This window comes from Xiphophorus couchianus, chromosome 1 (genome assembly GCF_001444195.1).
Source record: "Xiphophorus couchianus chromosome 1, X_couchianus-1.0, whole genome shotgun sequence".
Lineage (NCBI taxonomy): Eukaryota > Metazoa > Chordata > Actinopteri > Cyprinodontiformes > Poeciliidae > Xiphophorus > Xiphophorus couchianus.
The window spans coordinates 23,899,975-23,916,093 of record NC_040228.1 but is presented as its reverse complement, the minus strand read 5'-3'; the positions used below and the strand labels follow the sequence as shown (position 1 = coordinate 23,916,093).

Sequence of the window (16,119 nt, the reverse complement as noted above, 5' to 3'; positions counted from 1 at the left end):
AAGGGGTGGGAATATCTCTAACTAATGATTATTTTCAAGAAGATGAAAAATAAATAATTAAATCTAACACACCCAAGCAAAGAAAAAAAAAAGAGAGATGGACAAAATTATCTGGTTACAGTAGTGGTGAAGAAAGAACACCACTGTGCAATATCACCACGGTGGGAAATGATTGAAAGTTAAGTGGTATTAGACAGGGGTGTACTTGCTGCTGTAACTTTTATTGTGGCTTATTGATTATTTAAATGGAAACTACACGTCTGTGTGACGAGCCAGCAGAAACGGAGACGTTTATTTGGAGTGTAGAGCAAAAGGATTGACATCCCTTCAAACTTTTCCACAGTTTGACCCGTTAAAACCACAAACATCAATGTATTTATTGGGACTTGATGCGATAGGATAGCACAAAGTAGCAAACTGGATGGACGTTAAAAGAAACATTTTTAATTCTTGTCCAGTATCGTTGTCTTGTTGGAAGGTGACCCCTCTGTTCCTTTGTACAGACACAATTCTTCTCCTAATTGTTCTGAATTTAGCTCCATCTATATTCCTATCACCTCAAAACAGGTTTTCTGTCCCTGCTGAGAAAACATGATGCTGTCATCACAGTTTTTCATGCTGTGAAAGTTTTTTTTAGGCTGTTGCACCTCACATAAAGTTTGCATGAAGGGCATTTTGTTTTATTTTGATGTGAATTACGTCCTCAAGTTGCTTGCTGTAAACTATGAACTGAACTTTTTATGGCCTGTCAGTTGTAGTTGAAGGCGTGCGGCCATGTCTTGAAAGATTGGCAACTGTGTGGTTTTGTTGTTTTAGTTTTCAGATGATTGACTGTTCAGTATTGCTTGGTTTTCATGATGCTTCTCATTTAGTAACATTAGCTGTGTTTCCATGACAAATATGTGCAAAACTTTGTCAATATTCCGCTAATGTCACAATTACGATGTGTTCATTAAATAAGAAATGCAATTAAAATCACACGTCAATAAGTCATTAAAAAAACATGGCACACTGTAATCTTCCAACTGCTTCCTCTCACCTTCTTTGTAGTTTGCGCCAGTGACACCATCATGTGGTGTGGTGCAAAAAAAAAAAGTTTCCATTGCAGTTTTGCAAAATAAATCAATTTTGATACACTCATCCTTGCACCAAAGCTTTTAAACGAGTTTTTCCAAATTGCCGTCTTTCCTTAAGCAAATTTATTTTCAAAATATCAAATCGCCCAATTATATGGTCAACGTTAAGCCACTTCTTAGACCTTCACAGAACATTTGTATTCCCCCTAAGATTCAGTCATACAGGTCAAGTTTATTTGAAGTGGACTTTATTTAGGGTTACCAGAGAAAAAGGGGCTTGACTACAAACGTCCACTATAGACTACTACACTTAGTGTTGGTGTAACACATAAAATCCCAATAAAACACATTGACGTTTATTGTTGGAACTTGAAAAGTTATGAAACGGTTGATGGGGTGTGAATACTTTTGAAAAGCCCTTTTATTGACAGTGCTGGCTGGGGTCGCTGTCTGGACCTACCTGTGGCGGCAGCGTCGTAGGAACCTCATGATCTTCCTGGCAGCCTGATCCTGCCTCTTCGTGAGCAGACTCCCTCTATGAAGCAGCAGAAGCACTTTGAGTTAACTTTATCACTCAGCGAAAAAAAAAAAATCTAAATCACAATGTATTTAGTAAGCAAAAAGAGATTACACATCATCTCTCAAACTTATTTTTGCTAATGATTTTGTTGATAAATGACTCAAGACATTAAGCATTTTTCAGCCCTGCAGACAAGCCTCATAATTTAACTGTCACTTTATCATTATGTAGCAAGATGAAGTGCTTCTTGCCGCATCCTACAGTCTACAGCAGAGCGGATACACCCTGTTACTTGGTGTTTACCTCAGTTTGTGCTGCACCAGGGCGGCAGCAGCCCCGCGGTGATGGGGCTTCAGCTTCCCAAACTCCTTGTAGCTGCGGTAGTATTGCTGAATGAGTACAGCCGCCCTCCTGCTCTGCTGGAACTTCTTTTGTTCGTGGTAGCTGCGAAATTTACTCTGGATAAGGATGGCGGCCTGCGTCATCTTCTTATAAAGTGCATACTAAGGACAAAAACACATCGACACGTCAGGACTCGCTCGATGACAGTCGTGCTGTGGCTTCATGCTAGAATATGACCAACAAGTTACCTTTAGGGCTATCCATGTCAGCTTGTAAATGAGGGGAAAAAAAGACGCGTTTCGAATGTTTGCTCTTTAAACGTATTCAGACATGGAAACAATATCGCGGCGTTCGTTCCCTACCTGCTTGTATTTCTTGTAGCAACGTTGTATAACAGCGGCAGCTACTTCCTGTTGCTCCCGGAGTGGCCGCCCCTGTCGGAAAGTAGAGTGGAACAGGTAAGAAGTTACAGTAGGAGCTCCTTTCTGCCACAAAGGATATATGTAGCTTGCCGAGGTCATGGTTAGCGCATGACCGCCTCAGATAAAGAGCACACTTTGTGGACAAACCACCTGTCAAACAGTGGAGGAAGTGAGCTGCTGCCCAACAGAGTCACCTCAGAATCAGCTGGCAGATGGGCTAAAGACAACTGTGAACGACAGTGAACAGTTTGTGATAATAAAACTTATTGAAAGTATCTCATGGGTGGGTGGGAAGTTCAGGAATGGGACTGGGCAACGAGGAAAAAAGAGACAAAGACAAAGTGGGAGCTCATTGCTTAATAAATGTGTCTAAGTAATGCAGGGATACGGGGTCAGTGCAGCTCCCCTAAGCAAGGCCATGCTCTGCTCAAGCCACCTTTTCCATGCTGGAACCACAGGGACAGATTTGTGTTTCCTCTTAATATTCTGGTACAGTTAAAAATAGACATACAGAGAATTAGACAAATATAGAGACTGAAATCAATCAGTTGAAACCATGGTTAGAAACAGTACAACACAAGAGAAAATAGGTAATAAGCCACGTTACATATGCTGAACTTCAATCCATAGCCAGATTAAAGGGAATCCTTCATCCCTAAAATCCAAAAACAGATCCACCCAGTTACACCAATCCTCAGCCTGTAGCTCTATGAGTCTGGGCTACAGCATAGACAACTTTCAGGACCTGAACACCGGGACTGTACCTTGTACTTGCGGAAGGCAGTTTGGACCAATCGGGCAGCCTCGTACAGCTCTCTCTGCTCTGGATCTGACAGAGTCAGCTGGGCCAGGTCTCGCTCCACTTTGCTGTTGGAGGCGTTGATGAACTCACTCCAGTCGGACGGGGAAGGAACCGCAGTCCTCTCCAACGGGCCCTCTCTGAGCGGAGACCCCCGAGGACTCAGGTTAGGGTTAGATGATTGTGTCAGTGGCTCATTGTACAGAGATCTATAAAAAAAAGCACAATTTATCATTTTTAATTTAAGCTATTTTAGTCTTCTCTGTATATTATTTTCTATAAATCTGCATTAACATTATGAGATGAAATTAGAAAGAAACAAACTTCAGCTACTAAAATGTTTGAATTTAACACTGTATTCTTTAAGCTTGATTTTGCCCGCCAACTGATTATATTTAGGCAGTCTCAAAATTTGATAATTCAATAAATAGATTTTCAGAATAAATTTATTGGCTTCTGCTAATAATGCAAAGTTTCACTTTTAATGGCTTCCTTCATATTTGTTGGATTAAATTACAATCCTGTGAAAAAAACCTTTTGCATCCTTACAGATTTCAGAAAAACTTTATTTGAAGGGGTGTGCATAAGATTGACATAACACGCGTCATGAATATGAAGGAGTCCTCATGAATGTTTATGACTGTTAATTTGATTTTGATCATCAGAAATATATTAATTTTCCAGATTTTAACCTAAAAAACTGACTTTGAAATGCCTGCAGTGGGGTTGGATTAAATATAATAATTTAGGTTTACTTCATCACAGATTGGTTTGGAAATAAATTTAGAATTGACAGATTTTGTCTATGTTGGAAATTAAAATAAGTTGGATGATCTGAAATATTTAGGTTTGATAAACAGAAGAAATCTTTACGGGGGACAAAAACCTTTTCACAGTAGCCATGCTTGCATGGATTTGGAAAAAAAGTGTTTCTTTTTGCTTCTCACTTCAACATTGTGTCTTTTTTCGTTAAATTGTTAAGGAATCACATTTTTGGATGACATTCAAAAGAGTTTTGAAATACAAGCCCCTAAAAATGTCAAATTCTTTTTTTTCTTATATTCAATTTCTTTGTATTTGAGCAAATGAAACATAATCTCAGTTTTTACTCAAATATGTAAACTTTATTTAATATATCTTTTAGTTTTCTTGTGACATCTACAAATCAAAGGTTGTATTTAAAAGAGTACAAACCCATGGTGAGTTTTTGTAATGTATATATATGAAATAATTCATCAAAATTGAATCTTTTAACAAAAACAAACTTGGTTTATGCATATAGCACAGCAGTGTGAAGTTCGTTGTATCTCCCCTTTTTCACGGTCCTCCTTACCGTAGGTGTATGATGCTTGACAGCTGTTCTACGTCTCCCAGGTAGCTGGCTAGCCAGTTCATGGTGGTGCTGACCGCCGATGTGTCTAAAGGCCCAGAGTCTGCAGCGCTGAAGTTCTCCCTTTTGATTCTTTCTGGTGTTGCTTCAATGATTTGTTCTGCCAGAGTCATCATGTTTACCTGTTGTTTTGAGAAAAACAAAGATGACTAATGTCAGCACCTATCTAGTTAATTTTCGTCACGATAATATATGCATGCAGACTACTTATGCATACTTGTTTAATGCTTTTGGCCCCGAGACAATAATTTGGGATTTTAATAATAGGACGGAAGATAATAATAATAAAAGTGAAATTGCTAGAGGCTAGAAATACTTAATCTGTTGGAGGAGTAATTAGACTGATATGGATGTCTGAAAGGATTTCTTGGCTGTTGAAGACAATCAATAAGTAGAGTTTATTATGCAGTGATGGTCACTGACATGGTGCCAAGCTGCTTTGTTGTATATTACCTACCAAATGCAGGAAGTGCTAATATTGTGCACCCATACAGCACCCTACTTCTGATAGTACATATGCTTTGCAGAAAATCAATTCATGTCTGCACATTTTCACTAAATTTTAATAAATATTGACAAATACATACTGTATGTTGGAACCACTTGAAAAAATAGGAAGAATTTAGTTTGAATAATACACATTTTTTCTCACCAGCAGAGACAGTATATGTAGATGGACTTTATTTTAAGTTGGAGCCTTTTTGCTAACTAAATCTTTTTAATATGGACAGTGTTAGGTACAAGACAACATATTTCGTTTTTATCAATCTTGCCTTTTGCTTTTATTCAAATTTTATAGCAAATAACACCACAAACACCCAGTGACTTTAACTCAAAAGGACACTTGAGCATATTAGTTCATGATACTTGGCTTTTTCATAAAGAGTGTCCAAATCATGTTCTTATTCTAGACCAAGCAACAGAAAACTATTCAACCCAGAAACTGTGGGTTATTGTAGAACTTAAAAATTAATAAAGCTAAAGTTGGGGTCAACAAAGTTGGACAAAGACTCAAATATATCTTGCCACCATGCAGAGTGATCAAAATTTCAATTTTTCCAAGCTCACAATTAGAGACCTGAAGCAAATAGTGTGGCATCTGGAGGTCAAAAGTTTCCATAATAAAGATCAGACAACATTTATTTGTCAACCTGTTGGTTGTTTGGGAGGCATGTCAGGAAAAAGCCTTTTTATCCTATGTTCAGAGTTTGCACCAGCTGGATTTGGGGTGGAACAAGGGATGAAAATGTGGAAAAAACATCATGCCTCATACATTATGAGGCATGATGTTAGAGGGCATTGCATCATAAAGTCCTTAAAAATAACCAGAGAGTTTTAACAAAAGTCTGGTGGACAGAAAATTTAAAATAGGTCATCAGTATGTCCTTCCAAAGGACAAAGAATGGAGATCTGAAGAGAGAAGCAGTGACTCTGGACTATTTAGAGAGATTGTGCTAAGAAGAAAGGATAAAAATGAAGATTTATTCCTGTTTGTCTGGCCCAAGTGGGTTGTGCAAAAATACTGCCAAATAATTGTCAGTGTGCGACCAATGCTTTGGTAAAAAACTATTTCTTAACATGCTTTTTTAAGTTGTAAAATTTAAATATAGATTTTAGTGAAAGATTAAGATTTAATTTCTTTCTTCTTTTCTTTATCAGGGTTGCCAATAAAAACAGTCCAGACGCTACAAAAACACAAAATCTTACCAAGTAGTTTTGATCTAGTTTCTTGTGTAAAGATCTTAATATATCAGATTTTTTTGTTTTGTCTTTGCAGTCTACTGTAAGTGTTGTCTCAGTTACTGTACAAGACTATGTATTTCATATCTGTAATAAAGTTGCCCAGATGTAGGTTCATCTGTTAAATTTATCCTTCTGCTGCAATATAGTTGGAGTTTACACACCAAGATGTGTGTAAACTATCTTGGTGTGAAAGAGTGAAAGATCTATTTCACTCTTTTCTGCTCACCTGTAGGTCATCCATCTGCGTGAGACAGTCCTGATTCTCCAGGTCCTCTCGATACGACAGCAGTTCTGAATCTGCCATTTCTCTGTCCGCCATAACCAGCATGCCCAGCTGCTCCCGCTGCCGCAGTCGGTTGACCAGCTTCTCCTTTCCTAAACTGCTGCCTCCACTGATGCCCAGCGCTTTCTTCCCCATGCTGCTGTGGGAGAAACTCTCTCTGGAGTTCCACCTGGTTGTCCCAGTGCTGCCTCCTGTTGGTAGACTTTTGTCAGCGCTCAGGCCCTCCGCGGACATGCTCTTGGTGCTGGAGGACAGTTTGTGGAGCTGTTGCTGCTCCAGGCTCAGAGGAACAGACATGGGCTTGTCGGGTCGATTATGAAATAATTCCGGGTTAGGTTTATGTTTTTTAGCCAACGGGAGATCTCTTTGGCCCTCGCTGCTGTAGCAGTTAGAAGGTTCTGATCTCGGCCTTCTTAAATCTGCAAAATAAAAAAAAGATAAAGTGACACCATTAGCTGAAGATTCCATTATCACTTTTAAGTCAAGACTACAGACTTGCAAAATGTCAATGTACTCTACTGGATTTTATCTGATGTCAATGTGCTCTGATCAAAACCAGTTGACTGTAGCTCTGGCTGCATGTTTCAGGCTCAGATTTCAGATTTTCTACCAGGATTTGCTCTATATTTAACTCTCTTCACCTTTTTTATATAAGCATCTTAGTACACTTGAATGAAGACAAAATTAACTTGCAAGCAGCTTTTCAGCAAGATAAAGGAATCTGTTTGAAGTAGATTATTAAATATTGATAAAAAGTACTAGCTCCACTGGCAGCTCTTTTCACTTAAAAATGTTAAATGGAAAAAAAGGGAAAAATGATATAAATGAGAAAGAAATCTGCCAGTGGAACTAGTCCTTTTTGTCAATATTCAAGAATTACTGATTTAAAGCAAGTTCTTATGTCCTTTTAAAAGTTTACTAGCAAGTTTGTTTTGTCTTATTAAGTATCTTAGTATACTAAAATATCGGCATGAGAAACTAGACAAAAATGTCTGTAAAATGTGGTTTGCAGTGTATATGACCTTCACAGCTAGTCGGTTGCACTGGTTTTTGATTTGGGTGTCAGAGTAAATGCCACACTTTTTACATTTTTATTTAAAACAAATTACATGAACCATAAATCATTTTGTTTTCAGTCCACAATCATGTCTTGGCCTATTAAATAAAATTCCAATGAAACACATTGAGGTTTGTCACTGTAACATGGTAAAACTGAAAAACGTTAGCACTTCAGGTAGCGCACTTATCAGCAATCTTTCTGTAATCAGACTAACCTGGGTTGGGGCTGGTGGTGCTGGGTGTGGTTATTGTGTTAGCAGGACCTCCTTTCTTGTTGCCAGGTGCTACTATGCTGTCGTTTGCCCAGCTGACCATCCAGCTGTCGGAGGTGGGCGCATCGGGGGCTGGGGAGAAAGACATCCGAGTCGTTGGCGGTAGAGAGGCGGGCGGCTGCTGCTCTTCCCTCTGCAGTTGCTCCAGACACTCAGCCAGCTTGGTGTGGCCACGAGAGCGAGCAATTGACAGGGGCAGACGACCCAAGGAGTCTGGGATGGCAAGGGCCCGCCTGTCCCATTTATACAGGACGACTGCTGCCTCCAGATGACCAAGCGCACATGCCCACATCTGGATTGTAAACAGACAAAAGAACAGCAGCAAACAAGTCAGAAAAGTGAAAAGTTGTAATTTATAAACTGTTTCCTCAAAGGGAGAGCTTTGGTACTCACCAGAGGTGTACAGGAAAAGTGATCAACATTTAGAGGGTCCACTTCCAGCTCCAAGTCAATACTATCAGCATGCTTATTGCTGCATAAGAGAGAGAAAATGATATTTGTTGTGGTGCACTATTATGATGAATTACTGTGGCGGATGCTGGATAATTTCATTCTCACCGCCATTTGATGAGTGTCTGAATGAGGGTGGCATAGCCCTGGCCAGCAGCCAGGTGAAGGAGTGTCATCCCTCTGAAGGTCTTGGAGTGGATTAAATGTTTGGACTTGGCCCAGCAAGCTCTGCTCATCATCTTCTCACAGACCACTACAACACGGCTCTCAAAGGAGCTGCTGGCCTGCGTCTGGCCAGATGCACACTCAAAAACAAAACACAAACTGCTATTAAAAAATATTTTGTTTTATGCAGTATTTGTATCAATAAGTGATGGAAAAGTTTAATGAATGTGCTTGGGTTCTGCCACGTGCAACAATAATCGTCCAGCATGATGAGGCTTTTTACCTGTGACTGACTATTGTTCCCTCCTCCGGCCCCTCCTCCACTACCTCCTCCTACTCCTCCCCCACCTCCGCCTCCTCCTGCTCCTCCTCCAGCGCCACCACTCCCCGCACTGCTTGCCTGCTGGTGGCTGGCCATCTCTGCCATCCTCCTCTCCATCTGCTCCAAGCGCTCCAGGATTGACATTCTGAACTGGTTATCTGGGCAGAAAGTGGGAGACAGAAGAAGAACGCGTCAGCATCAGCTGTGAGGAAACAAAAATGTCAGTATGCTCATTACAGCACCAAAAGTCCTTAATCCTGACAACGCAAATTATCACACAGTACGCACCACAAGCTGCACCAATATGGTGCTTTGAGGAGTTTCAGGGATCTCACTGTGGCAACAGGAGGCTTACAATCATCCATTTAAGAGCAAATGTCCAACTCCATTTTACAGAGGAAGCAAAGTTGATTAACCTACTATACAATAATAATCATGTTATAAATAACCTGTCCAGTGAAAATGAAAATGCTATCGATGAGAAACTTAAAAAAAAAAAATTACATTAGTAAACGGATAGAGTGCCCACGGACACCTCCGATTTGATCTTTCATGTACAACGGCTTTATAAAAAAATGATTAAAAAAAAGGTGAATTTCCAAGTTTTTCTAAATGTGACAAATCAGAATATTTACTATTGCATACAATAGGATGGATAATAAATAAATGACAATAATGACATATGATCAATATCAGCAGAAAGGACATCTTATGGAATGTTCAGCTAACTCACTTACTCTTTGGTTACCTAGCAACTCACTTACTCTCTGATTACCTAGCAACAACCTGTTGAGTAACTTGAGCAGCAACAGTTTCAGGTTTTGCCACTGTCCCTCACAGCTGCTTAAAAAATGTAAAAAAATAAAATGCATTGAGTGAAATAAGAAAATGAGTACAGCAGCTTGAGAAGAAAGTGTGGACTTTAAACCAAAATCTAATAAATAATTATCAATATTGGCTAAAATAAAATGTTTATATTGTAATTTCAGTCATATTGCCCAGCCCTAACATACACCAGTTATTGTGTTAAATTCTAAATGCCTTTTTGTTACATTTTATAAAGATTTTTTTAATCAGATAAAAACATTTTGAACATTTAGTTCCTAGTTTTAAAACTTCCCCATTTAGTCTATAATTGCAGAGTGGAATAAGCATTGTTGTTATTTATTATGCTGTTACATTTGCTTGATTAAGTCAGATGACAGTAGACCTTTGATTAACAATTACTTTTAAAGTGTAATTTAATTGATTACTGGCTCTGTTAATTATAAAGAAATACAGAATATATTAGTGTTGACTAATATTGAAATACTGAGAAATTTCCTTGGTTTTTGCATAAATGGGAAAAAATCGCTTAAGAAAAAAAAAAGAATAGAGAAAAGATATATTTTTGATAGATTACACAGCCGATTAATTTTTGAACTTTAAAAAAATTTGACCAAAGTTAGTCACACTAGACATCCCATCAGTCAATTGTAAATGACTTTCTACATTACACCTCTTTTACAGAGCTGTTAAGCTCCAGGGCACGCACGAAATTTGAAAGACAGCACACTTCAGACAAGACTCTAGAGATACCATTCTACTGAAGGTCTTTTCCAGCTGATTAGATACAACCCATTATGGCCCTGTTCCCTGCACCTGTTTGGAAAAGAGATTAAGAATCTGACAGGACAACATAAATCAAAACCTATACAGCTATCTCAGGTCCTTGAAAAAACAACCTTTCCCACATCAAGATGGATGGAGGCGCATTTGATGACAGGAATTGAATTTTACTAGAGGTTTGTGGCGATCAGAGAGGTTATACTGCCACAGATATGACATCTGCGCAACAAAAAATGATATTTTTTATAACACAACAAAAAATGATATTTTTTATAACACAACAAAATTTACAAAAAACATGTCAAGAAATCTGATCTTATATTGATTCTATTAAGTGAGTGATTTTAAGAGCTAACGTTCTACCTAGATTCCCCTGTCATTGACTGCGTTGTTGTTTTTCATCAGCCTTTACAAAACCTTTTAAGCCTTCTTGGCTGTATATTCTCCTCAGGTATACCTTTCATTCTCTGTGTAGCTTTCTTACGCAGCATCCCCTTAAAAGTATACTTCACATAATTGGTGGCTAAGATTAAAAATCATTTGGGTCCAATGAATTAAAGCCTTTTTAGTCTAGACAAAAAAAAAACAATTCCATAAGTAAATCTTAAATTACTTATATTTATTATTGTAATCTTATAATCTTTACTCTCCCCCATCTGAATGAAACAAAATATATTCACCACATATACAAATCGCCCCTTTAAGATTTAAAAAAATTATACTGCAATGTTGCAGCAACTAACAGATTGCTATACAACATTTCAGGCTAATCTGTACAAATACAAATTCGCTCACTTCTGCATGCTAAATGCTTGAAGGGATGCTAGCCCGACCTGCTTTTTTATTATTTCAGCTAATAACTAACTGCACTACCTGACCACTTGGGGGCAATCACAGAAGATGCTCAGTTGATTCCCACAGATAAATCCCAGAATGAGATAGTGATGGCATAGCGTATGTAAAGAACTGTAAAGCGCTTTTTATTTTCATTAACATCAAACATGGTAAGAAGGAAAACAGTATGTCAGCAGTTTAAAATGACAAAATTACATTTCTCCTTTAATTTCTAAACAACATTGTGTAGCAAACTTCATGATCTTTGCTAAAGAGTTTGAGACTTAATTTGTGTTAGTAGACCAGACTTTTTTGGTAGCTCGGGTCTTTCACCAGCAAAGTTATCAAACTACCCCACTAATAAAGAGTTTAACTTTAATATGCTTTATAAAGACAAAAGTTTGGATTCTCATTATCAATACAGAAGTTTCGACCAGGTGCAGGACATGTTGTCACTTCAAAAATGGGTAAATTTCTAGTTTTCTGCTAAACAGCACTTTACATTTTGCTGTTCAGCAATTCACTAATCTTTAAACCGGCTGGGAATAAATAAAAATATTTATAAATATTTTATAAATAAAAAAAATTGCAGCTCATAGATGGTCCGGTTAAACAAAACAAAAAATGGGCACTTTATGAGCATCAGAGTGCATGTACACACTCCTAAGGTATGCCATGTACAGACAGTGGACAGAGAGCCCACTGCAGCAGGGAGTATAGAAGACTGCATTAGCATTCTCCATTTAGCTACTATGAGGCCGTTTCTGTGGCAACCTGCTGCCGAGTGGTAACTAGGCGACAAGAGAATGGCTGTGTGTGTATGCCCTGCCTGTGTGCTATTGGCTTATTGATGAAGGGGAGGAGAAGGACCCAGTATACAAGACAAAATGTAGATAGACAAACAATAAAAATTAAATTTATAAGTCTTTTCCTGCATGCCATTTTTTTCCAGCGCTGATGCATTAGGGACCCGATGGTTTGAGGTGGGGAGCCTTCACAGCATGACCCGGTGACATTTGCGCTTTATGGTGTCTTGGCACCCCCAGCTAAAGGCTCCATAGAGAGCTAATGTCACAGTGAGACACAGTAAAGGAGGTCAAGTAGCTTCTATCATTGGGAAGAAAAAGCATAATGCCACTGGCTGATAAATTGCTGCTCTCTGTGACAGTATGCTGCACTGTGAAAAATGGGCTGAAAGAACAACAATGAGGCCCCTGCCTTTAATTCCTCTGTGTGCTGTACACTACCTAGGTGAGCATCCTGTCAGATCAGCATGTCATTTTCATAATAAACAGCAAACTGCTCAGAGTGTTTGTACAGCTTCCCATTAGGCCGTATTTATCTTTGCCCATCAACATATTGGCTTGTGGACGGTAGGGAGGTGAGGAATTGCCAGCCTACTCTGGTCTGAGTGCAGGAGTTGAGAGGGGAGTCAAAAGGTAGAGGCACATGCCTTCATATAAGGTTGTGCTCTCATTTTGCTTTCGCCTAATCGGTGGGAAGAGATACAAACGCAGAGATGGAGGGAAAGAGTCGGGGATAGTTAGCAGTAGGCTGACATGTCTTTGTTCAGACCCAGTGCTGCAGTGTGCTGCAGTGCAGATGATGTCATCTCCACCTGCTGCCTGCTGCTCCAAATGCGATGCACGTTCACTGCAGAGGGAGGATGGGGGTAGAGACGAGTGGGAGGAGACAGGGAAGGTGAACAGCCAAACGGTACTGTAACAACGCTGTGACGCCATGAGGGCCCTCCCCCTCTCTGGTTTACTCCCTTGTGACAGTGCACGGTTGCAGACGTGGTCATTGTCACACATTACGACCAGATTTTCACAAGGCATTTTAAAACAGCCCTGCCTGCAAAAAATGTACTAAAAACTCTCTGTAAGAAATTTAAAGTGTGCTCTTTCAGTCAAGTTGAATGTAAAATTAGTGGCTTTTATAAAGTTTCTGTAAATGAATGTGGAGATTTATTCTCATGCTTTTATTGGAATGCCATAATCTCCTACCATAACCAGACAAACATTTACTCGCATTTCTTTTTAACATTGCATTAAAATAGAAATTACCTCACTACTTTACTGAATTAAATCCCAAACATTACAATCTCAACCCTCTGTGGACCCGAACTCATTCAATTCCAAGTTATGCAAAAACATAATTTACTGAAAATTAAACTAATCAAAACTACTAACACAGCTAAGATTGGAAATATTTTTCTACGTAAGTGAATATGAAATTGTAAATGATGACCCGATTATATGCTGCATACTTTCCTATGTGTATGTAGCTATTAGTTTCTTTCCTTGAGGCAATCTGGATTGATCTCAAAGATAAAAAACATGAAACTCCAGCAAGAGGCACAACTGAAATATGGGGCTGTGGGCCCCGAGGGCTCTGGAAATCACACAGCATCAATTCAGAAATCTACAAGCTAAAAACCACTTAAAATCTTTTGTTTGATTTTTATGTTAAGATCTAATAACTTAAACACTGCTATTTTAACAATTTCTGCTTCCTAAGTCTGAGCTACAGTGAGTTCATATTCTAATTGTCAGATTTAAATTCTAGTATTGCAAATCACCCTAGATGTTTGGTCTACTATCTAGTGCAAATATTTTAGTGCACTTGAAATACGACAACAAAACTAACTTTAAGTAACTTTTCAGCAAGATAGAGACGCTCATTTTGAGTAAGTAAATTATTGATACAAAAATCACTAAGCATTGGTGCCAATTTATTTCATTTAAAGTGAAATAATTTGCCAGTGGAGCTAGTACTTTAAAAAAAAATCAATATTAAGGACTTATTGATTTAAATCAAGCTTCTACATCTGTCTGAAAAGTTACTTGTAAGCTAGGTTTGTCCTATTTCAAATGTAGTAACATCTTTGCTCTAGAAACTAGATGATCAAAAATATTTGGTAAGATTTTGTGTTTTTGCAGCTCGGACTGTACAGGAGCAGCTTCACTAAACAAAACTAAGCAAGTTAAATGAGGAAACCACAAAGATTATAATATAACTCAAATTACCCTGAGCTTTACAGAGCAGTAAGAAAAAATAATTTGCACTGGGATAAAAGTATGCAAAGTGTCTGTAAATTACCTGCTTATTTTTACTCAGGGGAGATAAATATCCCTAAATAAATAAATTTGAAATGAACTTTTTACCCAAGGACTACATAATCTGTAAACAATGTGAAGTGATTGTCGAGCAAAACATCAAAAGTGAACTTTAGAAAATGATGTTTACTCAAAGTCTAGAGAAAGGGAATGAACTGATGTGACTCTGATAAATCTCCCAGCAGGAGTTAACTCACTTATTTTGATTTGATCACAGGATCATAAGTCACATGGCCTAAACAGAGAACTGCTGGAACTGGTTTAATATTTACAAAGAAATATTACATAAAATTTGCATTTTAATATTTTTTCACATCTACATAATTATTTAAAAGTACCTAATAGAAATAAACGGATCCAAAATGACTTGTTATGGGGTAAAACAATTAACAGATTGTAAATTGAGGTAGGATTTGAGATGAAGTTATTTGGTAACTTTATCGGGATATTTTAAATTCACCCTGATTAGAATAGTAAAACTATCAACGAGCAACAAATGTAGATATGTTTCTAAATTATATTCTATTAAATTTTTTGGTTAAGTTCTGTTTGTTTACACAGCACCAAGTCACAGCAAATTTCAGCCGAAGTCGCTTTACAAGACAAACAGATCCAATTCATATCTAATGGCTCCATTTTAACAGGAGGAATCATTCAGCAGAAACTCAGTATGAGTGACCCTGTGCTGCAGCCAAATTTAGCAAAAGAGGAGAAACTGAGAAAGTCACAGTTTGTTCGAGGAAAATCTCTCTAATCAGTTTCTAAGTATTGTAGTTTAAGGTGTTCTTTATGGGTTTTTATAATATTTGTGACAAGGCATGACTGCTGTTTTCTTAACTCCAGGTTCTGTCAAAGGGCACCGGAGCCCTGAGAGAGAAGCAAGGATCAGAGGACTTTCTATGGTATAATCTACAGTGGTCTACAGTATCTGATCAATGACAGCTCTAGGACATGGCAGCAGCTTCTCATGAGACAGGTTGATATACTCAGGGATAAGGGAATAAAGGACAGCACTGCTTATTAAGACCCAGCAGAGCCTAATGTCAGAGCAAAGGGGCCACAGGAAGAAAGAAGACAGCAGGGGAAGAGCGAGAGTAAACCAACACCAGAGTGAAAGGAAAAGAGAACAGGACAGGAGACAAGAAGAGGTTCATGAAGAGGAATAGGGGAAAATAGAAAAGGGCAGGAATTACAGTGCATGACAAGACGGGGTCTGCTGGTGAAGCAGGATGGAGAATTTAGTTGACCCTACTTAGAAATGTCAAGGATGAGAGCAGGCAAACTATTACTGGAGTGAACTACAACTGCTGGAGTGGAGCTGGAGAGTCTAAGCACAGATTTATGGACCTTACTGTTGTACCATTTCAACAGTAAATCACTGAAATTAACAAGTCTTTACCACATAATGTCAATACACAGCACAGAACAAAAACCTCGACAAACAACCACATCAATTTGACTTAGGAATAAATTGCGTTTCCGCTTGCCATACTTTGGGTTTGTTATTGAAGAAAGGCTGTCATCTTTCAACCTGAAAGAGCTCACTTCTGATTGACTATGACGGAACATCTTTAATCCTCACATCCCAACCTCTGGTCCTGTTCATGCCAATCAAGTTCAGAACTGAACCTCATTATCTTCCTGCAGCTACGCACATCCTCAGATGTAAACCCTATGGAAGGACCAGAGGCCGACCTCCCTCTGGGTCTTTGTGT

General features: G+C 38.5%; 1 protein-coding gene across 11 annotated transcripts in view; it reads right to left on the bottom strand.

Moving 5' to 3' along the window:
- camta1a (calmodulin binding transcription activator 1a) overlaps positions 1 to 16,119 on the bottom strand; it is a 388,633-nt gene that overhangs the window by 7,903 nt on the left and 364,611 nt on the right. For 6 of the 11 annotated variants that reach the window (XM_028016512.1, XM_028016504.1, XM_028016540.1 and 3 more), the window contains 11 exons: positions 8,805 to 9,001; positions 8,465 to 8,661; positions 8,300 to 8,378; positions 7,850 to 8,198; positions 6,519 to 6,994; positions 4,493 to 4,671; positions 3,125 to 3,368; positions 2,301 to 2,372; positions 2,187 to 2,207; positions 1,900 to 2,099; positions 1,537 to 1,611 (listed from right to left, as the gene is read on the bottom strand). In XM_028016512.1, coding sequence (XP_027872313.1) covers positions 1,537 to 1,611; positions 1,900 to 2,099; positions 2,187 to 2,207; positions 2,301 to 2,372; positions 3,125 to 3,368; positions 4,493 to 4,671; positions 6,519 to 6,994; positions 7,850 to 8,198; positions 8,300 to 8,378; positions 8,465 to 8,661; positions 8,805 to 9,001 — 2,089 coding nt within the window. The other 5 variants (XM_028016526.1, XM_028016520.1, XM_028016579.1 and 2 more) reach the window with 3 other exon arrangements.